At 49.3% G+C, this 26,447-nt stretch overlaps 1 protein-coding gene across 3 annotated transcripts; it reads right to left on the bottom strand.

Moving 5' to 3' along the window:
* Window positions 1–981: 981 nt before the first annotated feature.
* On the bottom strand, window positions 982–26,149 carry Nsmce1 (NSE1 component of SMC5/6 complex). 3 transcript variants are annotated; one of them, XM_021168117.3, is made up of 8 exons: window positions 26,014–26,149; window positions 20,866–21,012; window positions 5,683–5,804; window positions 5,450–5,527; window positions 4,462–4,608; window positions 2,389–2,505; window positions 1,639–1,759; window positions 982–1,183 (listed from the first exon to the last, which is right to left on the bottom strand). In XM_021168117.3, exons 1-8 carry the CDS (start codon window positions 26,042–26,044, stop codon window positions 1,104–1,106), a joined length of 843 nt encoding a protein of 280 aa, XP_021023776.1. In that variant the 5' UTR covers window positions 26,045–26,149; the 3' UTR covers window positions 982–1,103. The 3 variants fall into 3 exon arrangements, with proteins under 3 accessions (XP_021023776.1, XP_029335522.1, XP_029335523.1); XM_029479662.2 differs by lacking the exon at window positions 26,014–26,149 and adding an exon at window positions 25,901–26,006; XM_029479663.2 differs by lacking the exon at window positions 26,014–26,149 and adding an exon at window positions 22,565–22,583.
* Between the last annotated feature and the right edge of the window lie 298 nt (window positions 26,150–26,447).

The raw sequence follows: 26,447 nt of genomic DNA, 5'->3' as shown, positions 1-26,447 counted from the left end.
AAGCAGGCAGCTAGCCATCCCAAAGCAGGGACTGCAGAGCCACCTTGCCCAGTGTAGTCCTGAGGGCAGGGCTTGAGAGACTGCCCCCGAGCTTCACCTTGAAGGCTGTGAGGATGCAGAGGATCCTGGGACCAGGGACTCACACTCCTAACCCAGAGCCCCCAACTCCAAGCCCTGGCTATTCTAGACCTGTTCTGCTTTCCTGCCGGAGTTCAACAGAGTTAAAAAGTGGGGTGACTGGTGACATCATCGGAACCACCAGCCTAAGCCTCCAGAAGGAACGTTAGCATGTCCCTCCTCATTTGGGCCAGTATGAGTCCTGACATATTGGGGTGAGTAGAAGCAGGCAGGGAACCACAGTGCAGCAAGTAGTGATCAAGGAAGTTCAAGGGGCACTGTGGTTGTGAGCCCAGAGGCCAAAGAGGAGGAGCTGAGGAAGGAAGGAAGGCAGGCTGAGGTGAGCCCGTGAGAACCCTCACCATGAGTCCTAACCTGATGCAATCATCTGAAATCAAACCAAGGTCTCGGCGGCGGCAGGGTACGGCACGTGACCGTCCAGGGGAATGAGGCCAGGAGCAGAGCAGCTGCTGGGAATGAGAGGTGGGATCCAGTCTGGCCAGCAGTTGTGAGGCCAAATGGACAGGGTTTGAGGACAACCTGATGTAGACATAAGGGACAAAGAGGCTGGACTAACTCTCAGGCCACTCGCTGAAATAACTGGTGAGCTGATGAGAACAAAGGGCCCCATGGAAACAGCACAAATCTAGTCCAGCCCAGCCTGCACGGGTCTACTGCACTTGGGGCCAGAGTAAGGGCCTATTGTAGCTGTGGACACTAAGGTTAATATCATGGGCCAAAATTGCAACGAAGCAATGGCACCCAGAGCCAGCCAAAGAGACATCTGCCCAGGGCTGCCGTTCAGGCCAGTCCACTCAACTCGGCAAGGGGAACCCAACCTCATACAAGCCCTGGATTACAGAGCACAGCGCCATCAGGAAATATTTACTAAAAACATGTTAAGAACAAATAATAAAGGAGGCACAGCAGTCCTAAATGGACTGTGAGGGTCAGCCCACTAAGTGCCAGAACGATGCAGGACACAGCTAGTGCTGCCGGGTCCGTAAGGACTTTCTGCTCGACTTGGAGATGCCAGCTTCCCTCTCCTTCTCAGGGTTGTAGACTTCTGTGTATAGAACAGCACAGAGACACACAGTGAGCAGCAGGACGAGTGAACTGATCACACAGTACAGTACAGCAGCTATATCTACAGCTGTTTCCCATGAGGACGTGTCACTGTTAACCCTCCTCCCACAGCACCGTGAGCCAGGCAGCATGGCTCACTGAGGGAGCTGGGGAGTGGCTTTCCCATCTCTGTCCCTGGATGGCTATAAGGACAGCCTTGTTTGGCTCTCACAAACCTTGGGGTCTATTGGATTTTAGAGCCCTGTAGGATAAGGCAGGCAGGCAGTGTACACCTGTGCTTCAGCAGGTCACTAACGATGAGCTTCATGCTCAGAGACCACCTCATGCCTTGGGTGCTCTTGGGGCCCAGACTTAGAACAGAGGTCCCACAGACAGCCCATCACAAGGTCACCCCATCCCATGAGCCACGGGATGGGCACTCTGGAGGCCACATACCTGGTATATCGTGGGGCCAGTAGTCATTACAGTGGGGGCAGTGTGGTTCAGGGATGGACTGGAAGTATTTGGCCACACAAGGCAAATGCATCCTAATTCCACACGTCTCACAGCTTTGACCCTGAAACAAGAAAGCCTGATGATCATGGGCAAGTACATCTCTCAACTTCACAAACCTTCAGTAAGGTGCAAGAAAATGGCTAGCAGGCTGGAGGGTTTAATCTTCCAGGCCCCAACTTAATGCTGGCAATAAACCCAAGCCCCTGACCAGAGAGTACCTGGTGAGAGATAGAGGCATACAGTTTTGTAGTAGGCCAAGTAGCAACATGTGTCGCACACTTTAAGATCAAGAGAAGCATGTTATAAGCCGGAGAATCTGAACATAGAAATATCATGGGCCCCATGGATACACATATAGAAGATCAGTATGGAGCCTGGTTGTCCAAGATAATAAAAAAGAAGCAAACTCAGGCATCCAGCCAGACTGAGTCGTAGGGGACCCTGCAAAGCAGAACAGCAGAATGGTGGGGACAGAAACACCTGCCACAGAGCTACCAAGGCTTAAGGTATCAGCCAGCACCCAAAAGTACCCTGGGATACAGCTGAGTGGCCAAGGAGAGAGCTAGGGAGTGCAGCAGCAGGAGTATAGCATGGCCTGTCCTAAAGCTGCTATATCCTAAGGGATACAGTAACAGTGGAGGTCCAGTGGGCTGAGCATCAGGACCCCACTCCCACTGCTGCCTGCAGTACCTGGATGAGGAGGCCGTGGCAGATGTTGCACATCTTCACAGAATCTGGGTAGCTCTCTCGGATGAACTGCTCCATCTCCAAGATAGCCCGGCCATGCAAGGTGAACTCTCCCTCCTTCTGCAGAGATACAACACACTCACGCTAGCTCAGTGCTGACTCTCCCGGTCCCACAGCCCAGAGTGCAGGAGGACTAGGTCTAGATACTCTAGTCACTGCACACTGTCACCAATCCCAGCCAACCAATGTCAGCAAAGTCCCCTTAGCCAAATCCAGAAAGGGAAACTAAAGGTCAGACAATGGAGGTGAAGGTCTTCTTACCCTCCAGCTCTCAGAACCTCCCCTGCCTTCACACATGTGATGATGACCCCATCTTCACAGCCGCCCTACAAGCTAGTCACAGCTGGTGTCGTCAGCGAGAGAAGACAGAGGCCAGGGAGGAGAGCAATATCCCAATGGGTAACCCAAGATAACCCCAGCCGGCTGCCCACTTCCCAACCCTTTCCCATCAGTGTTGCCCCGTCACTGCCAGCCCTGCCTGCCACTTTACAAATGAAGCTGGAAGAGCCACCGTGGAGTCTCAGTGATCCTGGGCATGTGACATAGACAGAGGGAAGCTGACAGGACAGCCACACACAAAGGTGGCCCTGTAACAGAAGGAGGCTGAGGAGACAGTCCAACAGGATAGTCCCCCTGATACTGTTGTCTTCCACACCGGAGTTCCCTCCCAACCCAGCACACAGTGGGGAAGGATGCTTGCGGAAGACCAGCTTCCTTTCCAAGGCAGAAGTGGTAGGGTGGGAACAGAGCATTTATGAGGTGGCCTGGTGACTAAAGAAGTGAGTGAAATTAGTTCCAGGAGCAAGAGTGGGCAGTGGGCAAGGAGTTCAGAAATAGAAAGGCCGTTGTACACAGAGCACAGGGACGTGGGGCCTCCTCGGATGTGGCAGGAGCATGGCTAACTTGCAAGCTAGTCTCAGTTCTGTGGGAACCTGTCAAAGATCCCGGGTCCATACTGGTGGCCAGCTCCCTGAACCTCCTCCTCCTGCTCTTGAGGCTGCATGCCACTAGAGGGAGCCAACCTGAACTACAGGGAGAGGTGGGCCAAGCTCTGATGCCTGACTTACCACCCTCCAGTCCAGAGCCTCCTAGTGGACCATCCAGCTGCATAGTACCTAAGCCCTTGAGCAATGAAACCTTGTGGGAAGCCTTAGCAAAGGGAGGCTGGATTTCTGAGGCCAAAGATGCCTCTAAAACCGAGTCCCTCGGATCAAGGAACCAGATGCCTAGGAAGGCTTGGCAGGGACCAGCCAGCAACCCGGTCAACAATCCTTCAGTGGGGCCCCTACAGAACTCACAGCAGCCCTGCCCAGAAAGTGGAGGAGCCCAGAGGTGCTCTCCCAACCACGCCCCTACTGCCTGAGCCTGTGCCTTCCTTCACCAGATACATGGTGAACGAGAACTCAAGGGATACCCAGTGGCAGGACTGAGAAGATTGAGGGGCTGATGGGTGGCAAGGTGGAGGGCCTCCATGCTCCCCTCCATAATAGCTCACAGATTTTTTCAGGACTCCCATTAAACCCTTGCAGCCAAAAAAAAAAAAAAAAAAAGCCGGGCAGTGGTGGCACACGCCTTTAATCCCAGCACTTGAGAGGCAGAGGCAGGTGGGTTTCTGAGTTCGAGGCCAGCCTGGTCTACAGAGTGAGTTCCAGAACAACCATGACTACACAGAGAAACCCCCTGCCTCGAAAAACAAAACAAAACAAAACAAAACAAACAACAACAAAAAAAAAAAAAAAAAAAAAAAAACGCTTGCAGCAGCTCAGCGCTGTCTACAGAAGGGACAGCCAGCAACTTCATTCTGAAAGGCACCTGATAAGCCTTCCATTGATTCCAGCCTCTTCCACTTGTGGCTGCAGCACTTAAGACAGACCATGTGAAAGTCAGGGAACACAGGCTCTCCTCTCAGAGGTCACGGAAAGCTTACAATAGAGAAGGGCCCACAGACAGGCCGGGCTCAACTGCTAGCACACAGACTGTGCACTCCTGAGTGAACAGGGGAAGGCCCCAGGGTACCTCAATCAGCCACTTGCTCTGCACAAACTTCTGCAGCACCTGCTCGGCCTCCTTCTTCCTCATCTTTTTGCCTTTGAGTTGATCAACTAGGTTCAAAATGTTTGTAGAAGAAGCAAAGCCAGTTTCTGAGTCAACGATCAGTTCCAACTGCAAGAGAGAGCAGTGCCTTACTCATCTATTTGAATAACAAACTCGCCACCTAAGCCTCCAGCCAGCCCTGGTCGGGATGAGCTAAAATGGCCCCAACACAGGCAAAGTGGTACAGACAGCCCTTCAGGAAGAGAATGTATAATCAGTAGACATGCCCAATCCAACTCCTGCCACACTGCCCCAGAGCAGCGCTCCTGCCCTGTCTCTGTCTCCCAGAAAGGAGGAAAACCAATGGCTGGGCACATGAGGCAGCGCCTCTCTTCCCTCAGGCAGAGGAGCAGAGCCAGTGTGGGTCAGGAGAAGCTGCATGGACCCACACCAGGCACATCCCTAGGTGCTAGGTATCCTATGTGCACACAGGTTGTGGCCCTTGTCCTAGCTTTATTCTCCACACACTGCAGACAGCCTAGGAGCAACACGAAACGGTTAAACTAGAAAGTCTACCTGCCTCGAAGGGCCCAAAGTTTCAAGCTGAAACTGGAGAGGGGCGCTCCTTTCCCACCTTCCCCAGAGCTGCTATGTGCCCCCAGGACTCAGAACGTCTTAGCCAGGTGTGTGGCACGTGGGCTGAGCACACTGCTACAAAGCTTGGACAAACCGTTCAGTGAGCGCCTCATTAAAGTGCAGGGCTGGGTTTGGAGCGTTCTGGGTCAGGGACTGGGACCCATGCACTCCCACGAGTTCTCAGGTGATCTGTTTGACAGGTAGCTTAAGGCCTGTCACTCCCTGTGAGACCCAGGAAGCTGGGAAGCATGACAGTGACCTCCACAATTGCCATTTCTATTTCCTCCCATTAGAAGCGCTGCATACGGTAGCAATGAGTACGGTAGGTACTCACAGCCTTTCTAAACAGATCCAGCTCGTTCTCTGCAAAATCCGTAGCCATTTTGGAAACTGAAGTTGTAGCAAGATTCACCTAAAAATAAACCACATAAGGATCAGGCCACGTCTCCACCACAAAGCTGATCACTTTCTCACCCCTCTCTCAGAAGCATGGGTCCCGCACCAGCTACTGCAGAGCCCTCTGAGCCAGTTTCTCAAAATGCCACTAGAGGGCGCTGCCTCACATACCAGTGCATAAATGGGTCTCCCATCATCTTCCGTGACTCCTTTCTTTATCTCAATATACAGAGACTCCAGGACACTGTTGATGTTGTTGATGAAGTCCTCCAGCTTATCTACAGTAGCATTTCCTGGAAATAAGCAGGCGGGGATGGGAGTGGATTCGTCAGAAAAGCACACACAGCCTATTTCAATCTCTGGCGCCTGACCACACTAGCAGCCCCGACAGAAATGTTTTGGCTTTTTGGGCCAATGCCAATATTGTGGTTTCTTTCTTCCCGGAGTGCTCAAAGATAAGCTGAGACAGATGGTGTTGTGAGGCAGAAGGCCGACGAGATTGTTATCTCAGACCACTGAGACAGTGGCCTTCCTTCCTCTTCCCCAAGGCTTCATGCTACGCCAGTTGCCCTCCACAGCTCCCTCCTCCAAGAAAGCTAGCCAGGACACATCTGAAGGCCTTGGGCCAGCCCAGGCCTGAGCCACACCAGGGTAAGAGAGGCTCACTGAGGCACTCACAGCAGAAGAGGCCCTGTTCTAAGCATAATCCAAGCAGCTATTGCCCAAGTGTCCTCTCACTGGCCCTTCTCGGGCCCTGGCAGCTCTGAGCACAGGCAGAGACAGTGTGAACTGTGGGAGCCTGGCTCTAGCAGAAGCTCCTGCTATGCCAGCCATCAGGAGGCCACCAACAGGGACCTTTTTGAGAGCCATGAGTCTGAGGAGGGGAGCAGGTCCAGAAGCAGTGTTGCAGGGGGCTTGGGTGAACAGATACTAATAGCTGGTGAGAAAGCCCAGGAAAGGCTGCAAAGGGAGAGGGCACGTGTTACACATCCCAGCTTGGAGATTCAGCCCCTCTGTAGGCTACAGAGGCTGCTTTAACACAGTGAAGGCATATGGCCAGCTTCATACACTCGAATTACCTATCTGCAGTGTGATACTTTCAAGGCAAGACTATTACTGTTTTCATTTATTAAAATAATGTCAAAAGATTCATACTTTAGAATTACTTTGGTAAGTCCAGCAGTGGTAGCTCATGCCTTTAACCCCAGCACTCGGGAGGCACAGGTAGGTCTCAGAGTTTAACAGCCAGCCTGGTCTGCAGACTGAGTTTCGGGACAGCCAGGGCTACACTGAGAAACCCTGTCATGAAAAAATAAATAAATAAATAAATAAATAAATAAATAAATAAATAAAACCAAGCAAAAAAAATTTTAAATAAAGAAAAAAACAAAAAACAGAACCACTGAGAAAAAAACTGCAGGAAAAACAAAAACAGAAACAGATACCATGCCACCATTTATGTTGTGCAGCTTACTAAGGCTTGCACTACAAAGGAGACTCATCTAAAGGGTCAGTCTCACTTCCTACAGAAAGTGGGCATTTCTAACACTGTATAACAAAAATAAAGCCAGCTTAAAAGACAAAAGGTAGTATTGGTAGCAGGGGAAGACATGCAACGACCCAGACTCATGGGTGGGTTCACAGTAATAGCAACATACATGTGCTGCAGTGGCTCTTTGTCCCTTTGTTTAATAAATACAAGTTAAATGAAAAATCAGTATCAGCTATTAAGTGGAAAACAATGATACGGGAGGAGGAAGCCAGGACTCAGAGCTGACATTCGCACCTCCCACTGAGGCCCCCTGGCACCAGAGCCGATGCAAAGGGGCCTTCCCCATGACGCACTCTGCTGGGCATGTAAGATGGCTGACACACGGTGAGGACCCCTTCTCGTCCCAGGTACCAACTTTGAAAGACTGACACTAATTCTGACAAGGGACTCAGGTGCTCAAGAGCCACTGTAATAGAAACAGCATGGCTTCCCAGTGAGGAATCACTTTACACACTCAGGAATGAAGGAGGATGTGTCTGGCACTGGCTAATGCCCAAGGAGGAACTGGCCCTGAACAGATGACTCTGTTAACTTACATCTACCCCAGGCTTGTGCACTTTACATAAGCTGATCTCTTTTAGGTCTCAGCCCCAAGTCATACTTAGAACAATTTAAACAGAGACAGGTAGAGACTACAAGTCTGTCCACTTGGGCAGATGGGAGACTTACACAGCAAAGACACTGCCAAAACTCTCTCTTATGTACATCAGTGTTGGTCTTTTCGAATAGTTGTTACCTAGGTCCACTTGCCCATCTGGCAGACAGGACTACTGATGGTTGTGATCCTGCACTGCCCGCTTTGAGCTGCCATTAGAGCTATGTCTTTGGGAATGGGCCTAAAGGCTGGCTCTAAGTCAGTAATGTCTCCTTTGTTATAGGACTGGAACCTAAAGGCTGGTCACTCCTGCTAAGCAAACATTTACATCCTAGGATCCTCAGCTGCCCCTACTGCAGCAGGCCTGTTTAGCAGACCACTTATCTCTGGAATATTTTGGAGGCTAAATTCCACTTGTGTGACTTAAGTTCTCCAAAGCAAATCTATTATTGAGTCATTTATAACACCAGTTTTAATACTTTGAATTTCTTCAGTATCACTACCTCTCACTGGGTAAGTGACAAGATCCTTTGTGAATAGGTTCAAACCAGTCTCACCTCCCTCTGAAAGGGACAATTCATATTTTCCACCAAAGAGGTACCTCAAAGTGTCATTCAGAAAACTGCTCTCTGTGGGCAGATCAAAAGCACTCTCTTTTATACTGTACTTTCCGAGTCCTTCGGAGTGGGATGCGAGCAACCCTCTTTTCACACAATCACCCAGGAAGGCCACATTCATGTGGCTGCCTCCACCAATGACCTCGTGCTCAACAGGTCCCCACACCTTCACTATCTCTGAATTCGCTTTGCTATTTGGTAACAACAGAGCCAGCAGCAAAGACCCGCTTCTCTGTGAGCTTGTCTTCCCTTTCATCCCTGAGAGCCAACGCAACTTTTTACCTCAAAGCCTCTCTTAGTCACTCCAGATGGCCTGCACAGCTCTCGGTGGTGCCCTCTAATCTTAACAGCCTCCTGGCCAGGCTTGTCCCTGACAAGCCAGCCAGAGTTTCCAGCACTGCCCTCCAGAGTTCTCAAGCAGTAACCTCATGGTGGTCACCAATTGCCATGTCTGGACACCCACCCAGAAATCCCAAGCCTGGCTCCAGGTGCCAAGCAGCCCCACGTCCTTCCAGAAGCTGCCCAGCCCATTCCATGCTAAGCTGGCCAGCTCTGGGGTCTCTCTTGACTCAGCATCAAGGTCATTGCTCTGCCTTTATTGCTCCATGAGGTCTTGGCCAAAAAGCGACAGTTTGCAAACCTGCAGAGCTACACGTGCCCCCAACTGTGCCATGTGACTCAAAGGCAAGTATTTCCAGTCATGAAATCCTACTATGAGAGATTTAAGAGTTAATTACCATCACTCACGTCAAACCTCTCTTCAGAGTCTTGAACCTACTGAGAAAATGGCACATACTTCAAACATCGAGGGTCATGGAAGCCCGTCAGAGACTGCTTTCCCCAACAGCAGCAGCCTGTGGCTGGCAGTATGAAGTGTGGTCTGCTCAGCCACAAGGTGAGCAGGCTCTGGGCCTACCGCGGGTCTGTCTCCTTGTCATGCAAGCACCTGCTTTTCTTCTAGGCTGTAATCATGAAACTGTAATTAATGCACCGTGCAGCCTGCTGGACACACTGGGTACTGGTGTGGTGCATTTGTCATTGCAACCACCCTGCCAGGTGCATTCCTAATGTCCTCCTCCTACACTGGTCGCCTAAAGAGAGTAAACAACTCGCAGAGTTTCCCTAACTTGGACATGGAGCTGGGCTGCCAAACTCCAGATCCTCAGCGCAGGCAAGAAGCCATACACCCTCAGCAGAGAAAAGCTGACAGCCTTCCCCCACCACAACCCAGAGCTGTCACAGTACTTCAGTCACAAAAAAGGGGCTCTGCCAGGGGATGGGAGGAGAGCACAGGAATTGTAGCACCCTGGATGAGGTCACCAGAGGGGCTGCTGAAATTGGAGATGATTTGCTGGAAGCCAAGTGGCTGACACTGGCATGCACAACATCAGTTCAGTCCTCGCCTGGTCCTACCCCAAGATGGGCTGCGGAAAGGGCAAGACCCATAGAGGCCAGGAAGAAGCTCTGCTGCTTTTCCATCAGGCCATGTTTGACAGAGAGGCAGTTAGCGCCTGGAGCCCTGCTTCACTGGGCGCTATCCCACTAAACAAAACCAGCCTCTCAGACTCAAAGCTTAGCCCACTGAGTCCGCTTTTCTCTGGCTTAGATGTATTTTCTCCCTTTTGTATAACTGAATCTAGTGTGCTTTTACTAAAGAACCTCTTGCTAAATCAGAGCCTGCTTCTATAGGTTGAGGGGCTTACAGTTCACTACACACTGGACCCCAATAGCAGACAGTCAGGAAGTCTGCTGCCCTAACCTCTGGCCAACAAGTATTTTTGTTCTAAACAAGTCACCAAAGATAGGAAATGCTATTTTTAGACAGAGAAAATAAAGAGTAAAAATCAGCCCTAGGGGTCCAAACCTTTGTGAGCCAACTTGTCCTGTGACAGCAAGAAGGCCACCTGCTGAGTTTACTAACAAGGTGGGGCCCTGCTACAGACCCAAGTGCTGGGCAGAGCTGACCTCAGCTGGAGCAATGGTTCTCAGCCTCGTGCTGCAACCCTTTAACACCAGTGGTTCTCAAGCCTCCTAACACTGCACCCTTTATATACAGCTCCTCAGGTTGTGGGGACCCCAACCATAAAATTATTTCATCGCTACTTCACAACTACAATTTTGCTACTGATATGAATCGCAATGTAAATATCTGATATGCAATCCTGTAAAATGGTCATTTGATCTCCAAAGAGGTTGAGACCCACAGGCTGAGAACTACTGAGTGGAACAAAGGAAAAGCTGGCAGGAAGGACACAGAGGTGCATGGGGACCCTGGGGTTTCCCCCTTCAGAGCATCTCACTCATCGGTCCTAGAGAAAAGGCTATCTTGACCTTTGGATCTGTGGGTGCAAAACTGAGAAGACCACAGTGCAGCTGTGTGCCCTGCACAGGGCAGCGAGAGAGGAGAAAGAAGCATTTTACATGAAGCACAGGACACACCCGACAGTTCTCAACAGCAGCACGTCGGGTCACCGCAGCACTGCTCGTTTTTCTCAGCAGGCCCTCATGAAGCACCACGCAGGATGGACATGCAGTGATGCATCCGAGAGAACCAAAAATCACACAGGGCCAGCCTTTTGGTTCAGCATGAATGATGGGGGCTGCCTGCACTGGTCTCCACCTTCTATGGTTGTTCTTCCTTGTATCAATGTTTCAAAAAAATCCTTGGGCTCACAACTGCCTAATGACTCCTCCATCTTCAGGAGTCAAGTCAAGAAAGAGAAAAGTAGCCGACCTGGCACGTGGTAGATAGACTCAAGAGTGCGCTAAGCAGATGGACTGGCTTAGTTGGGCTTTCTATTGCTGTGATAAAACACCATGACCAAAGCAACTGGGGCGGGGGGGGGGGGGTCAGCTTACACTTCCATATCACAGTCCATCACTGAGGAAGTCAGGGCAGGATTCCAGGCAGGAACCTGGAAGCAAAAGCTACTATAGAGGCCATGAGGGAATGCTGCTTACTGGCTTGCTCCTCGTGGATCGCTCATGGTCCTCACTCAGTCTCTGCATGGGCCACCAGATCCAGCTTACTAGCTTGGGTTTTAGATGCTTTCTTTGTTCAGGGGCCCATTTTCAAGCATGCCACAACCACTACTTAACAAACGAAGACATTCTAGTGAGCAGGTCTACTCAGCTGTACCAAAACAAGACATGATGATGTGCTCACTACAGAGCACCTAATGGTCCTGCCTGGGCGCTGAATGTCCCTGAGCACTGCCACGCCACGGGCACAGTATATCCATGCAAGGACACTCCTCTGGCCAGAGGTCTGCTGTGCAGCACTGCTCCACAATGCCATTTTCCCATCCTGGTTGAGTTCTGAATGTCAACATGAATCGTCACATGCAAACCACTTTCTCAGAATTTTACTGTTGACCTTGTCAGTATGGATCCCACTGCAACTGCTCTTGCTGAAAGCGGGTGTCCATCTACCCTTTACAGAAGCAGCAAGGGTGACAGCTCTGTGCCACCAGTGCAGCAGGAGAGGCCCAGCTGAAACCAGAGTGCCTCACCTTGCTGGATCTGTAATATGGAATTTCCTCTCAGGTTTCATGAGAGCAATGCTGGCTGACACACCAGCTGACAGCAGGAGATACCACTGTAAGCGCAGCCTCCCACCAAAAGGGCGGCCACAGCAACTGCACACTCGGCAGGTTCTTACTAAAGACAAACAAGCATATACAAACCGGGGGGGGGGGTCTTTTTAGCATGTTAACTGACTTAGACCACTATAGGGCACCGCACACCACAGGGCTCTACCAGTTTTCAGACTCTAACATGGCCTGGAACCCTACTGTGAAGAGACTAAAAGGATCCACCCTGTTCCCTGGCTGTTTCTGAGCTGTAGTTTCTGACCTGAAGCAGGATGGTGAACACTCTTCTCCAGAAACTGGACAGACAGGCAGTAGGCAGTCATACATAAGAAGCTCAAGTATGAGCAGCCCAGCAGCCACTCCTAAGCCACAGACCTAGCGCAGGAAACCAGCTTCTTAAGCACCAACTGGACTTGTGGTGAGTCCGATCACAACTCTATCTATCAGCCAGCCCAGGAAAGAAACCATTTATCCCAGCTAACTCAGTGGTCAGGACACAGTTAACACCTGAACACGTCCCTGCTTCAACTACAGTGTGCATCCCTATGGATCTGCCTGCTTCCAGCTTCCCCAGGCCAGCAGCCTGCATTGACCCACAAAAGGCCTCTGTACTCCTCCTCCTCCTCCCAAGGAGGAGCAGTCCATGTATATAGCACAGGCTCACAGCCAGCCGCTCTGCAGCCCAGCTCCTTCAGTACTTTATCCTGCAGGTCTGAGGCACAGTGCAATCCCTGAGGCTAGATGTGGGAGCAGGCATGCACTGTCACAATGGCTCTAGGTTCCCATTCTGTACAGGCCACTAGTTCACCTTTATCTGAGCTCCTGCAGCTTGCACGCAGGCAGTGGACTGCCCCCCTCCATATGTTGCCAGAGTAGAGCCAGATGCCATGTTCCACCTTCAGGGTGATCTCTTTCCTCTTCCCTCTGCAGTTTTCTTGATGAACTCCACTACAGTGACCTTCTGTGGCTCGTGCCCAGAGCTCCACCCCATCTAACATTCCTTCCAGGGGAAGCACCCCCAGGCTCGGGTGAGCTTATAAACTGCTCATCACAGCCAAGGAGGACAGGCATACAGTAAATTCACTAAAAATACAAGAGTACTTTACTGGAGCTACTAAGTAGCTAATTGCACTAAGACCTTTCTGGGAAGATGTGTTTACACAACATGACACCGCTAGAATGCCAGCATCACATGTGACTCAGCATGAGAAAAAAGAAAGAGGTGCAAGTGTGTCAGCAGCTTGCTACCATCAAATCTGGGCAAAGCAGGGAAACATCTGCGAACACTGGGGAGACTCCGTGTTTACCAAACTGTTTACACAGCACATTTCCGCTACTTGTTTGCTGGGCTTACTGGAATGTTTTCCAATCTTAATTTTTTTTAGATGTATTTATTTATTTAGTATCTAGGGGTCTTTGGTCTGTATGTATGGCTGTGCATCACATGTGCTAGAGGTCAGAAAAGGGTACTGGATCTCCTAGACTGGAGTTACTGGTTTGAGCCACAATATGGTTACTGGGAACCTGACACCTATGTCCTCTGCAAGAGTAGCCACCCCATATGCTAGGAGTAGTGGCACACGCCTTTAATGCCAGAACTTGGGAGGCAGAAGCAGGTGGATCTCTGTTTGAGGCCAGCCTGGTCTACAGAGTCAGTTCCATGGGTTATATAGACCGTATCTTAGAAAAAAAAAAAAAAAAAAAACAGCCATCCCTGACCTCTTAAGCCTTGAGCCATCTCTTTAGCCACCAAGCTGTTTGTCTGTCTGTCTGTTTGTTTGCTTTTTCAAGACAGGGTTTCTCTATGTAGCCCTGGCTGCCCTGGAACTCACTCTATAGACTGAGCTGGCCTCAAACTCAAGAGATCTGCCTGCCTCTGTCTCTGTCTCTGTCTCTGCCTTTCTGCCTCTCCTCTGCCTCTCTCTCTGCCTGCCTCTCTGCCTGCCTCTCTGCCTCTGCCTCCCAAGTGCTAAGATTAAAGGTATGCACCACTAAGCCCAACCCTTAATTTTTTATATCTAAATTTTAAATATTTTATCTTCAGAAGATAACTTTTATACTTTACTAATAATTAACATAAAGCAAAATCAGTTACAAAATGTCAGTGGCACTTGCAGCCCTTAGAGAATTTAGGGAGAAATGCTAGTGAACTATGAGCCCGAGAGTCAAATGGACATTGACCTTGCCTCCAGATGGCTCCCATTTGGAGATGCTCAGTTGGTGAATCACTCTCCATGAAAGCGGGAGAACTCGAGTTCAATCCCCAGAACTCAGAGAAAGGTAGAAGGGCACAACAGACCTCACAGATGTTGCCCTCTACCTCCACAAGCACACCCTCCAGGACAACCTACACTCATCAATACACACATATTAGAAAATGTTTCTAGGGGGCTGGAGAGATGGCTCAGCGGTTAAGAGCACTGACTGCTTGCTCTTCCAGAGGTCCTGAGTTCAATTCCCAGCAACCACATGGTGGCTCATAACCATCTGTAATGGGATCTGATGCCCTCTTCTGGTGTGTCTGAAAAGAGCAACAGTGTACTCATATGCATAAAATAAATAAATAAATCTTTAAAAAAAGAGAAAAAAGATAATGTGTCTAAAGCATAAGACAAACGCTGGTCACATTAGTGAGGAAAAGCCTAGCCGACATCGCCTCCTCCTGACACCTCGTCTGACCTCATCTGACTGGGGAAGACCCAACGCCAGTTTTGCAGGCCTCCGCATACTCCTGAAAGTGGCCTGGATCTAAGCAGGAGGAGGCTTCATACAAGAGAAGCTGAGGAACTCTCTACAGCTACCTCACGTAGCTATGTGCACTTCAGCTGTGGCGACTCCAAACTGATACACTCTATGTAAAAATGCACACTGAATTCCACAGCTACGACATTTCTAAATATGTAAAGTGTTAAAGTAACCTTATATGAGTGTGTAGTGTTGGCCTGGAGCCCAATTTGTTAATGGGCTGAATTACATAATTTTATGAGTGAACTTTCTTTTCTTCTATCATGTATCCCAGGCTGGCCATGAACTGTCTCTGTAGCCAAGAATGAACTTCTGATCTCCCAGCATCCACCTCCTAAATGCTGAGATTACAAGCGTGCACACCACACCCAGCTTATGTGGTACAGGGCTAGAATCCAGGCTTCACGTGTACTAGGTAAGCACATTATCAACTGAGCTACATGACCTCACTGGCTGACTTCAAATCTTATGGTGGTATGAATAGGAATGGCCCCCATACATTCATGTGTTTGAATGCATGGCCATAGGGAGGTGTGGCCTTATTGGAGGAAGACAGGCTTTGAGGTCTTATATAGTCAAGCTACACCCAGTGTGAGACACAATCTCCTGCTGCTGCTTTTGGATCAAGATGTAGAACTTTGAGATCCTTCTCCAGCACCATGTCTCCCTGTATGTTGTCTCCAGCACCATGTCTCCCTGTATGTTGTCTCCAGCACCATGTCTCCCTGTATGTTGTCTCCAGCACCATGTCTCCCTGTATGTTGTCTCCAGCACCATGTCTCCCTGTATGTTGCCGTGTTTCCCATGACAATAATGGACTATACCTCTGAATCTGTAAGCCAGACACAAATTAAATGTTTTCCTTTATAAGAGTTGTCAAGGTCATGGTGTCTCTTCATGGCAATAAAACCAAAATAAGACAAATGCTAAACTAACCCAACACTCTTCAAATAAACCCACTTGATCCCCCTGTATCATCTTTGGGTTAGAATCAGCATATCAGCTTGAGATGCTCGCAGTAACCCATGATCTGTGATCTCTGTCCTCACAATGCCTTTGGCATGACAGTCATGCAGGCCTCATAAACTAAGGGCATAGGCACTCCCTTCTCATCACAGTTCACTCAGTCAGGGCAGAATCAGTATAACACGAGAATGTGGGACTTTCTCAGACTTTGGAATACCTGACTTTATATAACACTACATCTTGGGATGAGACCCTAGTCTAAATATGAAATTTACTCAGGATTCCTATACACTTAATGACAGGCTAAAGATCATTTTATGTAACAGCTTAAAGAATGTTGTGTGTGAGAGACTGAGTGTGGGACCTTCTACTGTGTCAGGCTGGTGCTCAGCAGATTCCAGGCTGTGCAGCATTTGGTTTAGGAGTGCTTCATCTGTATTTTAAAGTTTATTTTCCGTTCACATTCGTTTATTTTGCAGCAGTCAGAGTAGGTTCTCTCCTTCCACTATGTAAGTCCTGGGAACTGAACTCAGGTCGTCAGTCTTGGTGGAAGACACCTTTACCCACTGAGTTATCTCAATAGCCCGCTGTCAACTCATGTTTCTTATTTAAAATTATGGCAGAGGGTTGAGCTTAGAAGGGGCAGCTCTTCCCAGTCTCCCCAGAAGCTGCCTGACCCTCTGGCCTTCAAGTGCTTATTTCTCTGGTGACATAGACTCTCCTGATATACTGGGTACCTCTGAAGTCTTCTAGATGTGCCTCCAGCTCAACCTGGTCAGTCTGCCATGGCTGAAACCCTGCACAGCTGAGCTAGGACAGCTCAAGTCTCACCCCACTGCTGCCTATCATACAAGAACCACCCAAAATAGTAACCTAACCCAACACTAGTTAGTTTACTGCCCCTGGTTCCTAAAAGCCCTGGAATTTCCAGGGTGAGGGCACCTTTTGTTCTAATGGGGAAGCTCTAGGTAGTTTCAAGGTAGGAGCTGGTCACCAGAAAGACAGTGTCAGCATCAGAATTCCCCAAACACTGGGGAAAGGAAGAACTAAGGCCTGAGTTAATCACAGACAGGATGCTCTAATTAATCAGGCCTATGTAATGAGACCCTCATAACCCCCTGAACAGTACTGGGACCCCAGAAAAACACTCCAAGTTCTGGGAGGGTGGTATACTTAGAAGGCTCAAAAGTACCACACCATCTCACCTCCCAAATCCCACCCTCCACATTTTCTCTATCTGCCTATGTATGAGTTACACAATTGTGGCAGACATGTCCAGCCCACAGCCAACATGCATCTCAGGACAGCCACAGATGATGAAGTTATCATATCACAACATTAAAAGGTCAGAGATCCCACTTCCTAACAAATGTATACAAAGTACTTTCCTGAGCGCTGAGTCAGTCTAGCGAATTAGCTAAGAGGAAGATGGGGTCACAGAAGCCCTTGACTTAGTCAAAAGTGCATGACCTGAGACTCACAACTAGCAACTTGAATTGGGACAGTGTGGGACTGTCACCCTTTAGCCTGTGGCATCTGATGCTTCTCTCATAAAGACAGTGTCAAACTTAAGTGAACTGCTGGACACCTGCCCTGGAGAATGGAAAAGGCAGCATGTCTAGTGTGTGGTGGGGATCCCAGTCAGTCTCTCAGGAGTTCACTGGCCTGTGCTGACATTCTGTCCCTCTCTGGACTGTTTGGAGAAGGAAATGTCCCCATTACTCCACCTAGATCCAATGTGGAAATCCTCCACTTAGCTCCTAACCTCTGTTTTCTAAACTGCCTGTTCCTATGACCAGCAAGGGAATTCTACAGACATGATGTGACTCACGACTCAAGGTCACCAGTCCCTAGCACAGAGCAGTCTCAGGCAGTAACACCGAACACTGTACATGCACAGGGATATAAGCCCTGCGTAGAATCCAAGGCATTTAGCAAAATACACAAGTCTCCAGATTCTCTCTGAGGAGCCAGACGGCTCTGCACCAGGAGTTCAGGTCAAAATCTAACTCCTCTGGGTCAAGGACAATGGGGAATAAACAGTCCCCAGGGGCCCCAAGGAGACACCAGGACAAACAGTGCTTCTAATGAGCGTGACTACAGCCGTGGCAGGCAGGGCATGGCCTGCAGATCAGTTGCTGCTTTGTACCACAAGTCTCCTACAGTGTTGGTCCCACTGTGCAAGGGACTATTCTGGGCAGTGCTTCAGAATATAAGAGAAATAAGACTGGGTCTTGCAAGCATTTCTGATTTTTGTATCACTGAGCTCCATCATTAGTTGTTTTAAAATCTCTCTAGTAACAAGAATTCTTGGATGGCAGACAGGGCACGACAGCCTCGATAACCCTGCTTACCTTAGCACATGCAAGCACAAAAAATAGTGCACATGGCCAGGTGTGGTGGTGCAAAACTTAATCCCACCACTCTGGAAGCAGAAGCAGGTGAATCCCTGTGAGGTCAAGGCCAGCCTTGTCGACATAGTGAGCTCCAGGACTGCGTAAAGAAACCCAATCTCAAACAACCCAGAAAGAAGTGGGGGGGGGGGAGGGGGCGGTAGACTGACAGACAGCCAGACAGGATGCACACAATCACAGAGGCTTCCCCCAGCCAAGGTGCTACTTTCTGACATCAGCGGCAGTGGCCGTCACGTTAGAACAGGGCAGGCAGTATGGCGGCATGAAGACAAGTGCACACTCACTTGGCCTATCCCTGCTAAGTCTCCTGCCCAGTCTCTGAGTCTCCTGTTGTGCTTCCTTCACACACTAGACTTCACTGTGGACGTGTATGGACAGGAGAAAGCACAGTACACTCGGGGTTTAGTACTAGCCCTAATTTCAGGTATGCACGGGGAGTCTCAGAACATATCCCAGCAGACAAGGAGCTACTGCTATAAATCACTTCATAGACAAATTCTACAGGACTTTCCTAGATTAGGTCATAGCAACTTAGAGATTAAAGAAAGGCCAAACTTCTTTCATTCCGAGCAGTAAGGCATCATATGGCTCCAGGACAGCACCACAAAACTGTGCTGTTAACAAGAAACCAAAAGGAAGAGGGAAGAACAAAACCTGCCCTATAGCTAAGAGATGGTCTTGGCTGGGAAAATGTTGGCTGTGCAAGCCATGAGGACTGGGTTCAAATCCCCAGCAACCATGTAGAGCCAGGGAAGGGAGTACACATCTGTAATCCCACTGGATTACACATATGGGGAAGTGGGGCAGAGACAGGAGAACCCCAGGAACCTTAGGCAGGAGACCCCATCTTAAACAAGGTGGAAGGAAGGAGAGGTGTCCTCTGACTCTCACATGTACACCTGCATTCATATTCCTCCCCCCCCCACCCCTTCTCACTCTCTTTCTCTCACACACACACACACAGGAAAAAGCATAAGACACAATCTCACAGCCACCAGGCTATCTCTGAAGGATGCTAAGTGGTAGACATTAAGTTCTATGGGGCTTGAAGCAGGGAGGATAGGTGTGGCACTCCTGCTCAGTAAAGAGTCTCTCAACCACTGGGCGTGGTGGCGCATGCCTTTAATCCCAGCACTCGGGAGGCAGAGGCAGGCGGATTTCTGAGTTCAAGGCCAGCCCAGTCTACAGAGTGAGTTCCAGGACAGCCAGGGCTATACAGAGAAACCCTGTCTCAAAAAACAAAACAAAACAAAACAAAAAACAAAAACAAAAACAAAAAAAGTCTCTCAACCAAGTTCCTCTTCCACTGCTCTTCAGGCAAAGACAGCTCACAGGCTTCCTAGAGGACAGATCCCAAGCAGACACTGATCACAGTTCCCTGCTTCAAATTCTCCCAGAGGTCTGCACTGTGCGCTGGCCTCTTCTTATCTGGGAACAGCGCCAGCAAGCACTGGCAAGCTCCAGAGCAGAGGACACCTCAGTAGCCCGCCCTGCTCAAGGCCTTCAGCCCGATTGCTTCTGCGCATTAGCTTCCTCCCAGGATGTGCTAGAGTGTCTCATGCCCTCTGCTCTGGAGAACAGGCTTACATCCTCTCCCCACTCATGTCTTGGAGGAACCCCGTTTCTATGTTCTGCCCCCCCCAGGTCCGTGTACCCCATCTCTATGGGCCCTCCCTTACCTCTAGAGAGCTCTAACTGAACGCTTCCCTCTTGTCCCCTCCTCCCCTCTCCTCACTCCTGCCTTGGTTCACTTTTTTAAATGCCATGTTATTGTTCTCGTTGTTAAAATGAGAAATACAGAAAGGGAAACAAAACTGCAGAACAAAAGTGAACACCTGTAGTCAAGAATATACTAACACAGCCAGGCAGTGGATGGACACCTTTAATCCTGGCACTCCGGAGGCAGAGGCACGTACATCTCTAGGTTTGAGGCCAGCCTGGTCTACAGAGAGAGTTCTAGGACAGTCAGGGCTACACAGAGGGAAAAGAAAAGGAAAAGAAATAAAAGACTAATACTACAATATGCTCAGTCCAGCTTTCTTCTTTAGAAAGGAACACAGCACAAAATGAAGTGTCTGATTCCCACTGGCCATCCTCTTCTACACCCCCCATGCAGAAGCCAGCACCACTGCAGCTCACAGCACAACCTCCCAGTCCCCTCTGGTACTTTCCTAAGAAAGGAAAGTAATTTTGCACTTTCCCAGAACCCAACAATAACATCATAGAGTAGGGTCAACTTTTCTTCTCATTTACAAACTCTCCCATTCGGACGCTCGACACAGTCGGCTTCCTGTGAGTCTAAGGAGCTTTCCTTACTGACCCCATTGCTTCTACTGCCCTTCCAATGACTGGAGGCCTCAGTGTGTGCCAAGCCCTGTCCCCAATTACGATCTTATACCTCCCAGTGACTTGCAGAGGAGACACTCCAAATGCAAAAGCCTAACACAGGGCACACAGCCGGCACTCGTACCAGGCTGGCTGGATCTAAGGCTGTGCCCTGCCCATGTGCTAAACTTGCCCTCTTTCTAACAACAGACACCCAAGCACTCTTCCGTGCTAGCCTTAAGTCACTCCTCAACTCTCAGGATCCCGTGAGTTACAGTCACTCTTCCGACTCTGAAGACATGGACACCAGTACAGAAGTGCACGCGGGAGCCCTGCTGTGAACTGTAACTTCACACATTCACAACCCAGGCTTCTGCTTCTCAGACTAAATGGCAGAGTCACTTTGGGGAGGTAGAGAAAGATGAGATCAGAGTCTTGAATGGCCGGGTCAGGGCTACCAGATCATTCTTCTCTTGTTGCTATCCCAGCATCGCTACTCTCTGATCAGCAGCAGCAGGGGCTGTGGGAGCAGGGACACAGCACTTACGGTCATGGACCTGGTAGCAGTGGTTCTGCAGACGCCGAACCTCCCACTCCTCCAGCACACCGTGGGTCATGAGCAGCTGCAGGAAGCGCCGGTGCACATCCGTCATGGCTCCTGCTCTCCTCGTGCTGCCCTGCATGTTGGAGGGAGCTGAAAAACAGGTGGCACCGTCACCTCTGTGCACACAAGAGCAATGGTGGGGGTCTGTACTTCATCATGTTCAAAAACACACACTGCCTGTGACTGCCAAAGTTCAGCTTGTGCTGATGACTCCATAAGTAAAAGGAACCGGGTCGGCTCGAGTCCATCCCACTGGTTGTGGAGGTTCTGGAGCCATAAGCACACGTTCTCGGCCCTCCTAACTAACTACTTGCAAAGTGGTGACCCGGACCTCTCAAGTCTCCATCTTATTCAGTTTTTAACCTAAAAAGTGGGAACGATGACAGAAATGTTCTCCCAAGAACTCCTGTAAGTCAGTGAGTTAACACAGGTGACATTATAGTACCGAGATAAGCAGCAAACCTGTGCCAATCACTACAGGGTAATTCTCAGTCTGTCCCCTGTCCCCTGAGTCTGGACCACTTACCAGCTCAACAGCCATGGAGAAACTAAGCCAAGGCCTTGCGTTCTTTCTATAAAAATAAGGTACCCTCTGGCAAGACAACCTCAACAGACTCTAGCTTCCCCTCTCCCCAGCTGCCAATAAAACATGTATCAGGAGGACTATGGGCCATTTCTACAGTCCTCTGCTCTCTCACAGAAAGCTATCTTTTGGGTCCAGCAAGATGGCCTAGCAGGTAAAGACAAGTGCCACAAAGTTCAATCTCCACAAAGTTCAATCTTGAGTTCAATCTCCAGGGCCACCATGGTGGAAGAGAACCGATTCTTGCAAGTTCTCCTCGGACCTCTACACGAATGCTATGACATATGTGAGCCACACCCACACAGAGACACAAAAATAAATGTAATAAAAACTTATCTTTCTGCAAACCACAAAGATCAGAGCTGATAAACACACACCTGCTCCTGCCAGGCAGGCGGGGCCTGGGCAGGGCTAAGGCAGGGCTGGGTGGATGGTGCGGGCCACGCAGCCACACAATTGAGATCACACTCTGGTCCCCCTCTCTCCAAACACAAGAAAAACTCTGCAGAGGATACCCAGAAAAGCATCCGGGATCTTGGAGGCTAGGCTGACCACGTGACCAGAGGTCCAAGAGTATGCTTTGGAGTGACTGACAGCCTCTGTTTCCCAGTCCCTATAAATTAGCTTTCTGAAGATGAGAAGAGGAAAGCAGATCTTTGGGTTTTTTTTTTTGTTTGTTTGTTTGGTTTGGTTTTTTGGTTTTGTTTTTTTTTTTTGTTTTTTTTTTTTTTTGAGAAAGAGTCACACTATATAGTCCGGGTTGGCTTAAAACTCACCATGAAGACTAGACTAGCCTCAAACTCATAGAAATAAATACTCCTGTCTCTGCCTGCCTCTGTTTCCTGAGCATGCTGAGACGAAAGGCATGAACTACCATGCCTGTCTCAGATGTTTCTTTTTTTAAATTTTAGTTCTGTCTTCCAAGATCGCCAGCTCAATGAATAAGCATGGCTTAAGGATTCAATTTCTGCCTCTGCGTGACAGGCAACATGAATTCTGGCTACACAATTAGATTAATGATAATAATGAAGAAAAAGAGCTCAATAGCAGAGAGCTTACCTAGAATGCACCAGGCCCTAGGTTTAACCCTGGGATGAGGGAGGGAGAAAAGGAGAGGGGAAGAGAAAAGAAAGAAGAAACCCAATTTAAGGATTAAAAAACCAATCTATCCTGCAAACTGAGCTAGTGTGGTTTTATTAATGAGTCAAAATGTACTTTATGTTTTTTTAAAAAGGATTAGCAGAAATAAAGATCATCACAAAGTGGCAAACGGTCACACAAGCACACACACACACACACACAACTTCTTCACATGCTTAGGCCTTTATGAGGAGGTCTCACAAACACTCGTGTTAGTTTATCAGGGTTGCGGCAGCACACATAAATCCACCGTGGGGTGGGGAAGCTTGCAGTCCTCTGGATCAAGGTGAAAACACAGGAAATGCTAAGTGCATAGGACACTAAGAACACAAGGAGAGGTGATCAGCAGGACAGCAAAAGCTGAAGGGAAGGGTCAGGTCTGCCCTGCTGGCTGCAGAACAGGACTCGCCAAGGCAGCCAGAGCCAGGCTACAGACTGGACTGACTACGAGACAATGAAGTTAGAAGCCAATATCCAAGAGGCAAGTAAGGCAAGCCCATTTGCTCAGATTTAAGGAATGCAGTTATAAAGAATCCATTCTAGCCGGGTCTGGTGTGCAGGGCCTCATGAACGCAGCCCGAGGAAGGGTGGAAGCAGGGGAGACGGAAAGAAAGGACGAGACATAAGTCATCCATCCGTTCCAGGATTGGCATCCGTCAATCAATGCAGCAGAAGTCAGAAGAAAGGGGGGAAAGCACGTATTGAGTCAGTACACACAGAAAACATGTTGATAGCGTGATCACGTTACACGTAACCAAGATCTAGAGTAGGAAAGGATGTCCTTAGAAGACACAAAAGCCACAAAGGACAAAGCATAAAAGAATACAGTACTGGCTGACTTCATTATAGAACCTCACCAAAAATACCAAAGGAGGGGAAGGAAGGGGAGGAGGCGACATGCTGGAAGGTGTTTAAAATACACTAACCACAGAGCCTTCTTCAGAACGCACTAAGAACCCCTGCGGATCAAGAAGAAGAGAAAAATAAAGAGAAGAGCGGATGCGGAAGCAGCACGAGAGGTGATGGATAAACAAAAACACATTAAAAGCTGGCCTACATGTGATCACACTAGAGAATCAAAGACACACTGACGTGGTCACAATAACACACCCCAGCATTCCCGGGACTCAGAAGGCTTTGGCAGGAGAGAGAATGAGTCTGAAGTCAGTCTGGACTCTGTACAGAGTGAGTTGCAGGCCAGTGTGGGCTATAGAAAGATTCTTGCTCAGGGGTTAAGAGCATGTTAAGAACTACCTGTTAAGTCCAGCTCGGGGATCCAAGGTCTCTGAGGGCTTCACACACATACCCATACTCAGACACACATATACATGCATAAAGTAAATCTGGGAGAGAGAAGACAAAAGGAGGGAAGGGGAGGGGAGCGGAGAGAAAGTGAAGAATCTTCAGCCGGGTAACAGTGGTGGAATCCCTGGCCTGTGACTTTCATCCTCTTCTGGGGAAAAACAGATTCCAGCAAACTTGCAGGTCCCCAGAAACACATTATGTACATTCCTTACAAAAGTGTCCACACTGGCCCCAGGAGATGTGTCCATAGAAACATCATGTAATGGAAGTCTGGCAATACTATAAATGCCTTATCAACCGAGTAACAGCCATATAAAGGGATTCAAATCACACCGTGGAATCCAGGACAGTGACAAAGAAAGCAAGGCTGCTCACATCCACATGGGTACTGCTCAGAACACACTGCACGCAAGCTGGGCACTGTGGCTGCCTTTCATCCCAGCGCCCTGAGGCAGAGGCCAATAGATCTCTCTGAGTTCAAGGGTAGCCTGCTCTCCATTGCCAGTTCCAGGCCAGCCAGGGAAAGAGAAACTGTCACAAAACAAACCACAAACACACAAAACCATACCATATGCAAAAAGCAAGTCACACATTCACAAGGATGCCAAACCCAGAAAGAACTGTACACAGCGATCATGGCAGGGCCATAGCAACTCAGTGAGGCACAGCGATCATGGCAGGGCCATAGCAACTCAGTGAGGCCTATCAACAGCAAGGAAAACAGAGTTCAGAGTAGTGGGAAACTTTGTAGAGGAGATCCAATGGGGGCTGGGGGTATGGAATAATCCATTTCTTAATCTGGTGCTGTTACACCTGAGGTGTTCGTTTTATCTTCATAAGTATGTTACAAAACAAAAATACTTAAAGACAACTTAAATATTAATTAGAGGAGAGTGGTATAGAAAAAAGGTCAAATGGTGTGATGTGGGGAAAGTGGGTCAGAAAATGGGTGTGGAACCGATCTCAGGAGCCATGCTTGCTTGTGGCTAGGATGGCAACTATCTGCAACGAGGGACTCTGCAGAGAGGATTAACCATAGATAGGGGCAGCCCACTCAAAGGACTTTAAAACCCAAGCGTTTACAGAATAAGCAATGCTTGGGTTCAGCATGGGTGGCCTGTGCTAGGCAGTGTTAATGCGCTGATGGCACAGCCTGGTTTGAAACGCACCAGAACCTCATGAAGAACAGTGTTCCCCAGGAGGGAGCTGGGGCTACAAAGGTACACAGGTGACGGCGATAGTGACGGACAGTACTGCAAAAGCAGTTTCTCTTAAGGCACTGCCAGACCAACCGTGGTTGCTGGGCAGTGGTGGTGTACACCTTTAATCTCATCACAAGGGAGATAGAGGCAGGCAGATCTGAGTTCAAGGCCGACCTAATTTACAGAGTAATTCCAGGACAACCGCGGCAATAAAGAGAAACCCGGTCTAGAAAACATAACCACAGATGATTAGATACATTGCTTAGATAGGTAGGTAGATGATAAGCAGACAGATAGAACAAACCATGATCTAGGTTCCTTCTCTGGACTTCTCCAGTCTTGGTATGGGTTAGAGGTGTTATTTGTGGTTATCAGTACGAAATGCAACATAACACAGACCACAGGAATCCTACACTTTCCCAAAATCGGACAAACGGATGATTCTGAACACATTTAGCCTCGGGCTTTCAAATGCTGGCTCCACAAACAAAACAAAAGGGGAGTGGGGGGCGGGGCAGGCAAGGGGAGGGTGTGGTCGTTTTGAACAGAACGGTACAAGTGGCTGTCACCGAACAGTGTCAGTGACAAGGCACACTTCCTCCGGCTGACCCATCAGGAGATCGAGTCAGGAGCTACAGGCGTTCCAGGTCAGCCTAGGCTACATGGTGAGAGCATGTCTCGAAAAGACATTTTTTTTAAATTTAAATTAAAAATAAGCAACTTGTTATGGAGCTGTTCCAACCCGTGCCTTTTGCGGGCCTCAATATCTCGTCAGCGCCAAAGCCCGCGCCGACCCGTCGATCCCGTCGCCCACAGATGCCCGCTCTGGTCCCCGCAGCACCCCAAAGCCTTCATACGTACCGCAAACCAGCGAGATCACGCCGGAAGCCATTCTCGGAGCCCGCCTCCAGGGCGGAGAGATCGCCAGACTGGAGCTCCTACTGGTGGGCTACGCGCATTCTCCCGCTCACCAGCGGAGTACTTCCGTTTTCCCCGCCCGCTCTGTTGCTATGGCGCCTCGGCACCGCGGTTTCCCGCGCGGTTTTCGTACTTCCCGGAACGGCTTCCGCCGCCCCCGCCTCTCGCTCGCTGGAGGAGAACCCACGGCGGGACGATCCACGGCCCACGGCCTGTGTCGTAGTAAAATTAATGCAGGCTTTAGACTGGAAACGAAGAATGTGGCTTTTGTTTTCCTGTGGCCTGAGCTAGAAACTTGGCACTGCCGCTACTGGTTGAGCGGTGACCTTTCATGGAGCTACTAAGTGGAGTTAAAACAGCAGGTTCTGGGGTCGGTG

The sequence above is a fragment of the Mus caroli genome, unplaced genomic scaffold (genome assembly GCF_978045245.1).
Source record: "Mus caroli unplaced genomic scaffold, Mus_caroli_1 scaffold_8, whole genome shotgun sequence".
NCBI lineage: Eukaryota > Metazoa > Chordata > Mammalia > Rodentia > Muridae > Mus > Mus caroli.
This window is presented reverse-complemented; position numbering and strand designations above follow the sequence as displayed.

Bases quoted from the DNA above. Each gene is read 5' to 3' on its own strand.
- Nsmce1 (XM_021168117.3), bottom strand. From the start codon at position 26,044: ATGGCTTCCGGCGTGATCTCGCTGGTTTGCG. The intron at 5,528-5,682 runs GTATGTGAGGCA...GTTTATTTTTAG, and splicing joins GGAGACCCATTTATGCACTG to GTGAATCTTGCTACAACTTC. The intron at 4,609-5,449 runs GTGAGTACCTAC...TCTCTCTTGCAG, and splicing joins TGGATCTGTTTAGAAAGGCT to TTGGAACTGATCGTTGACTC.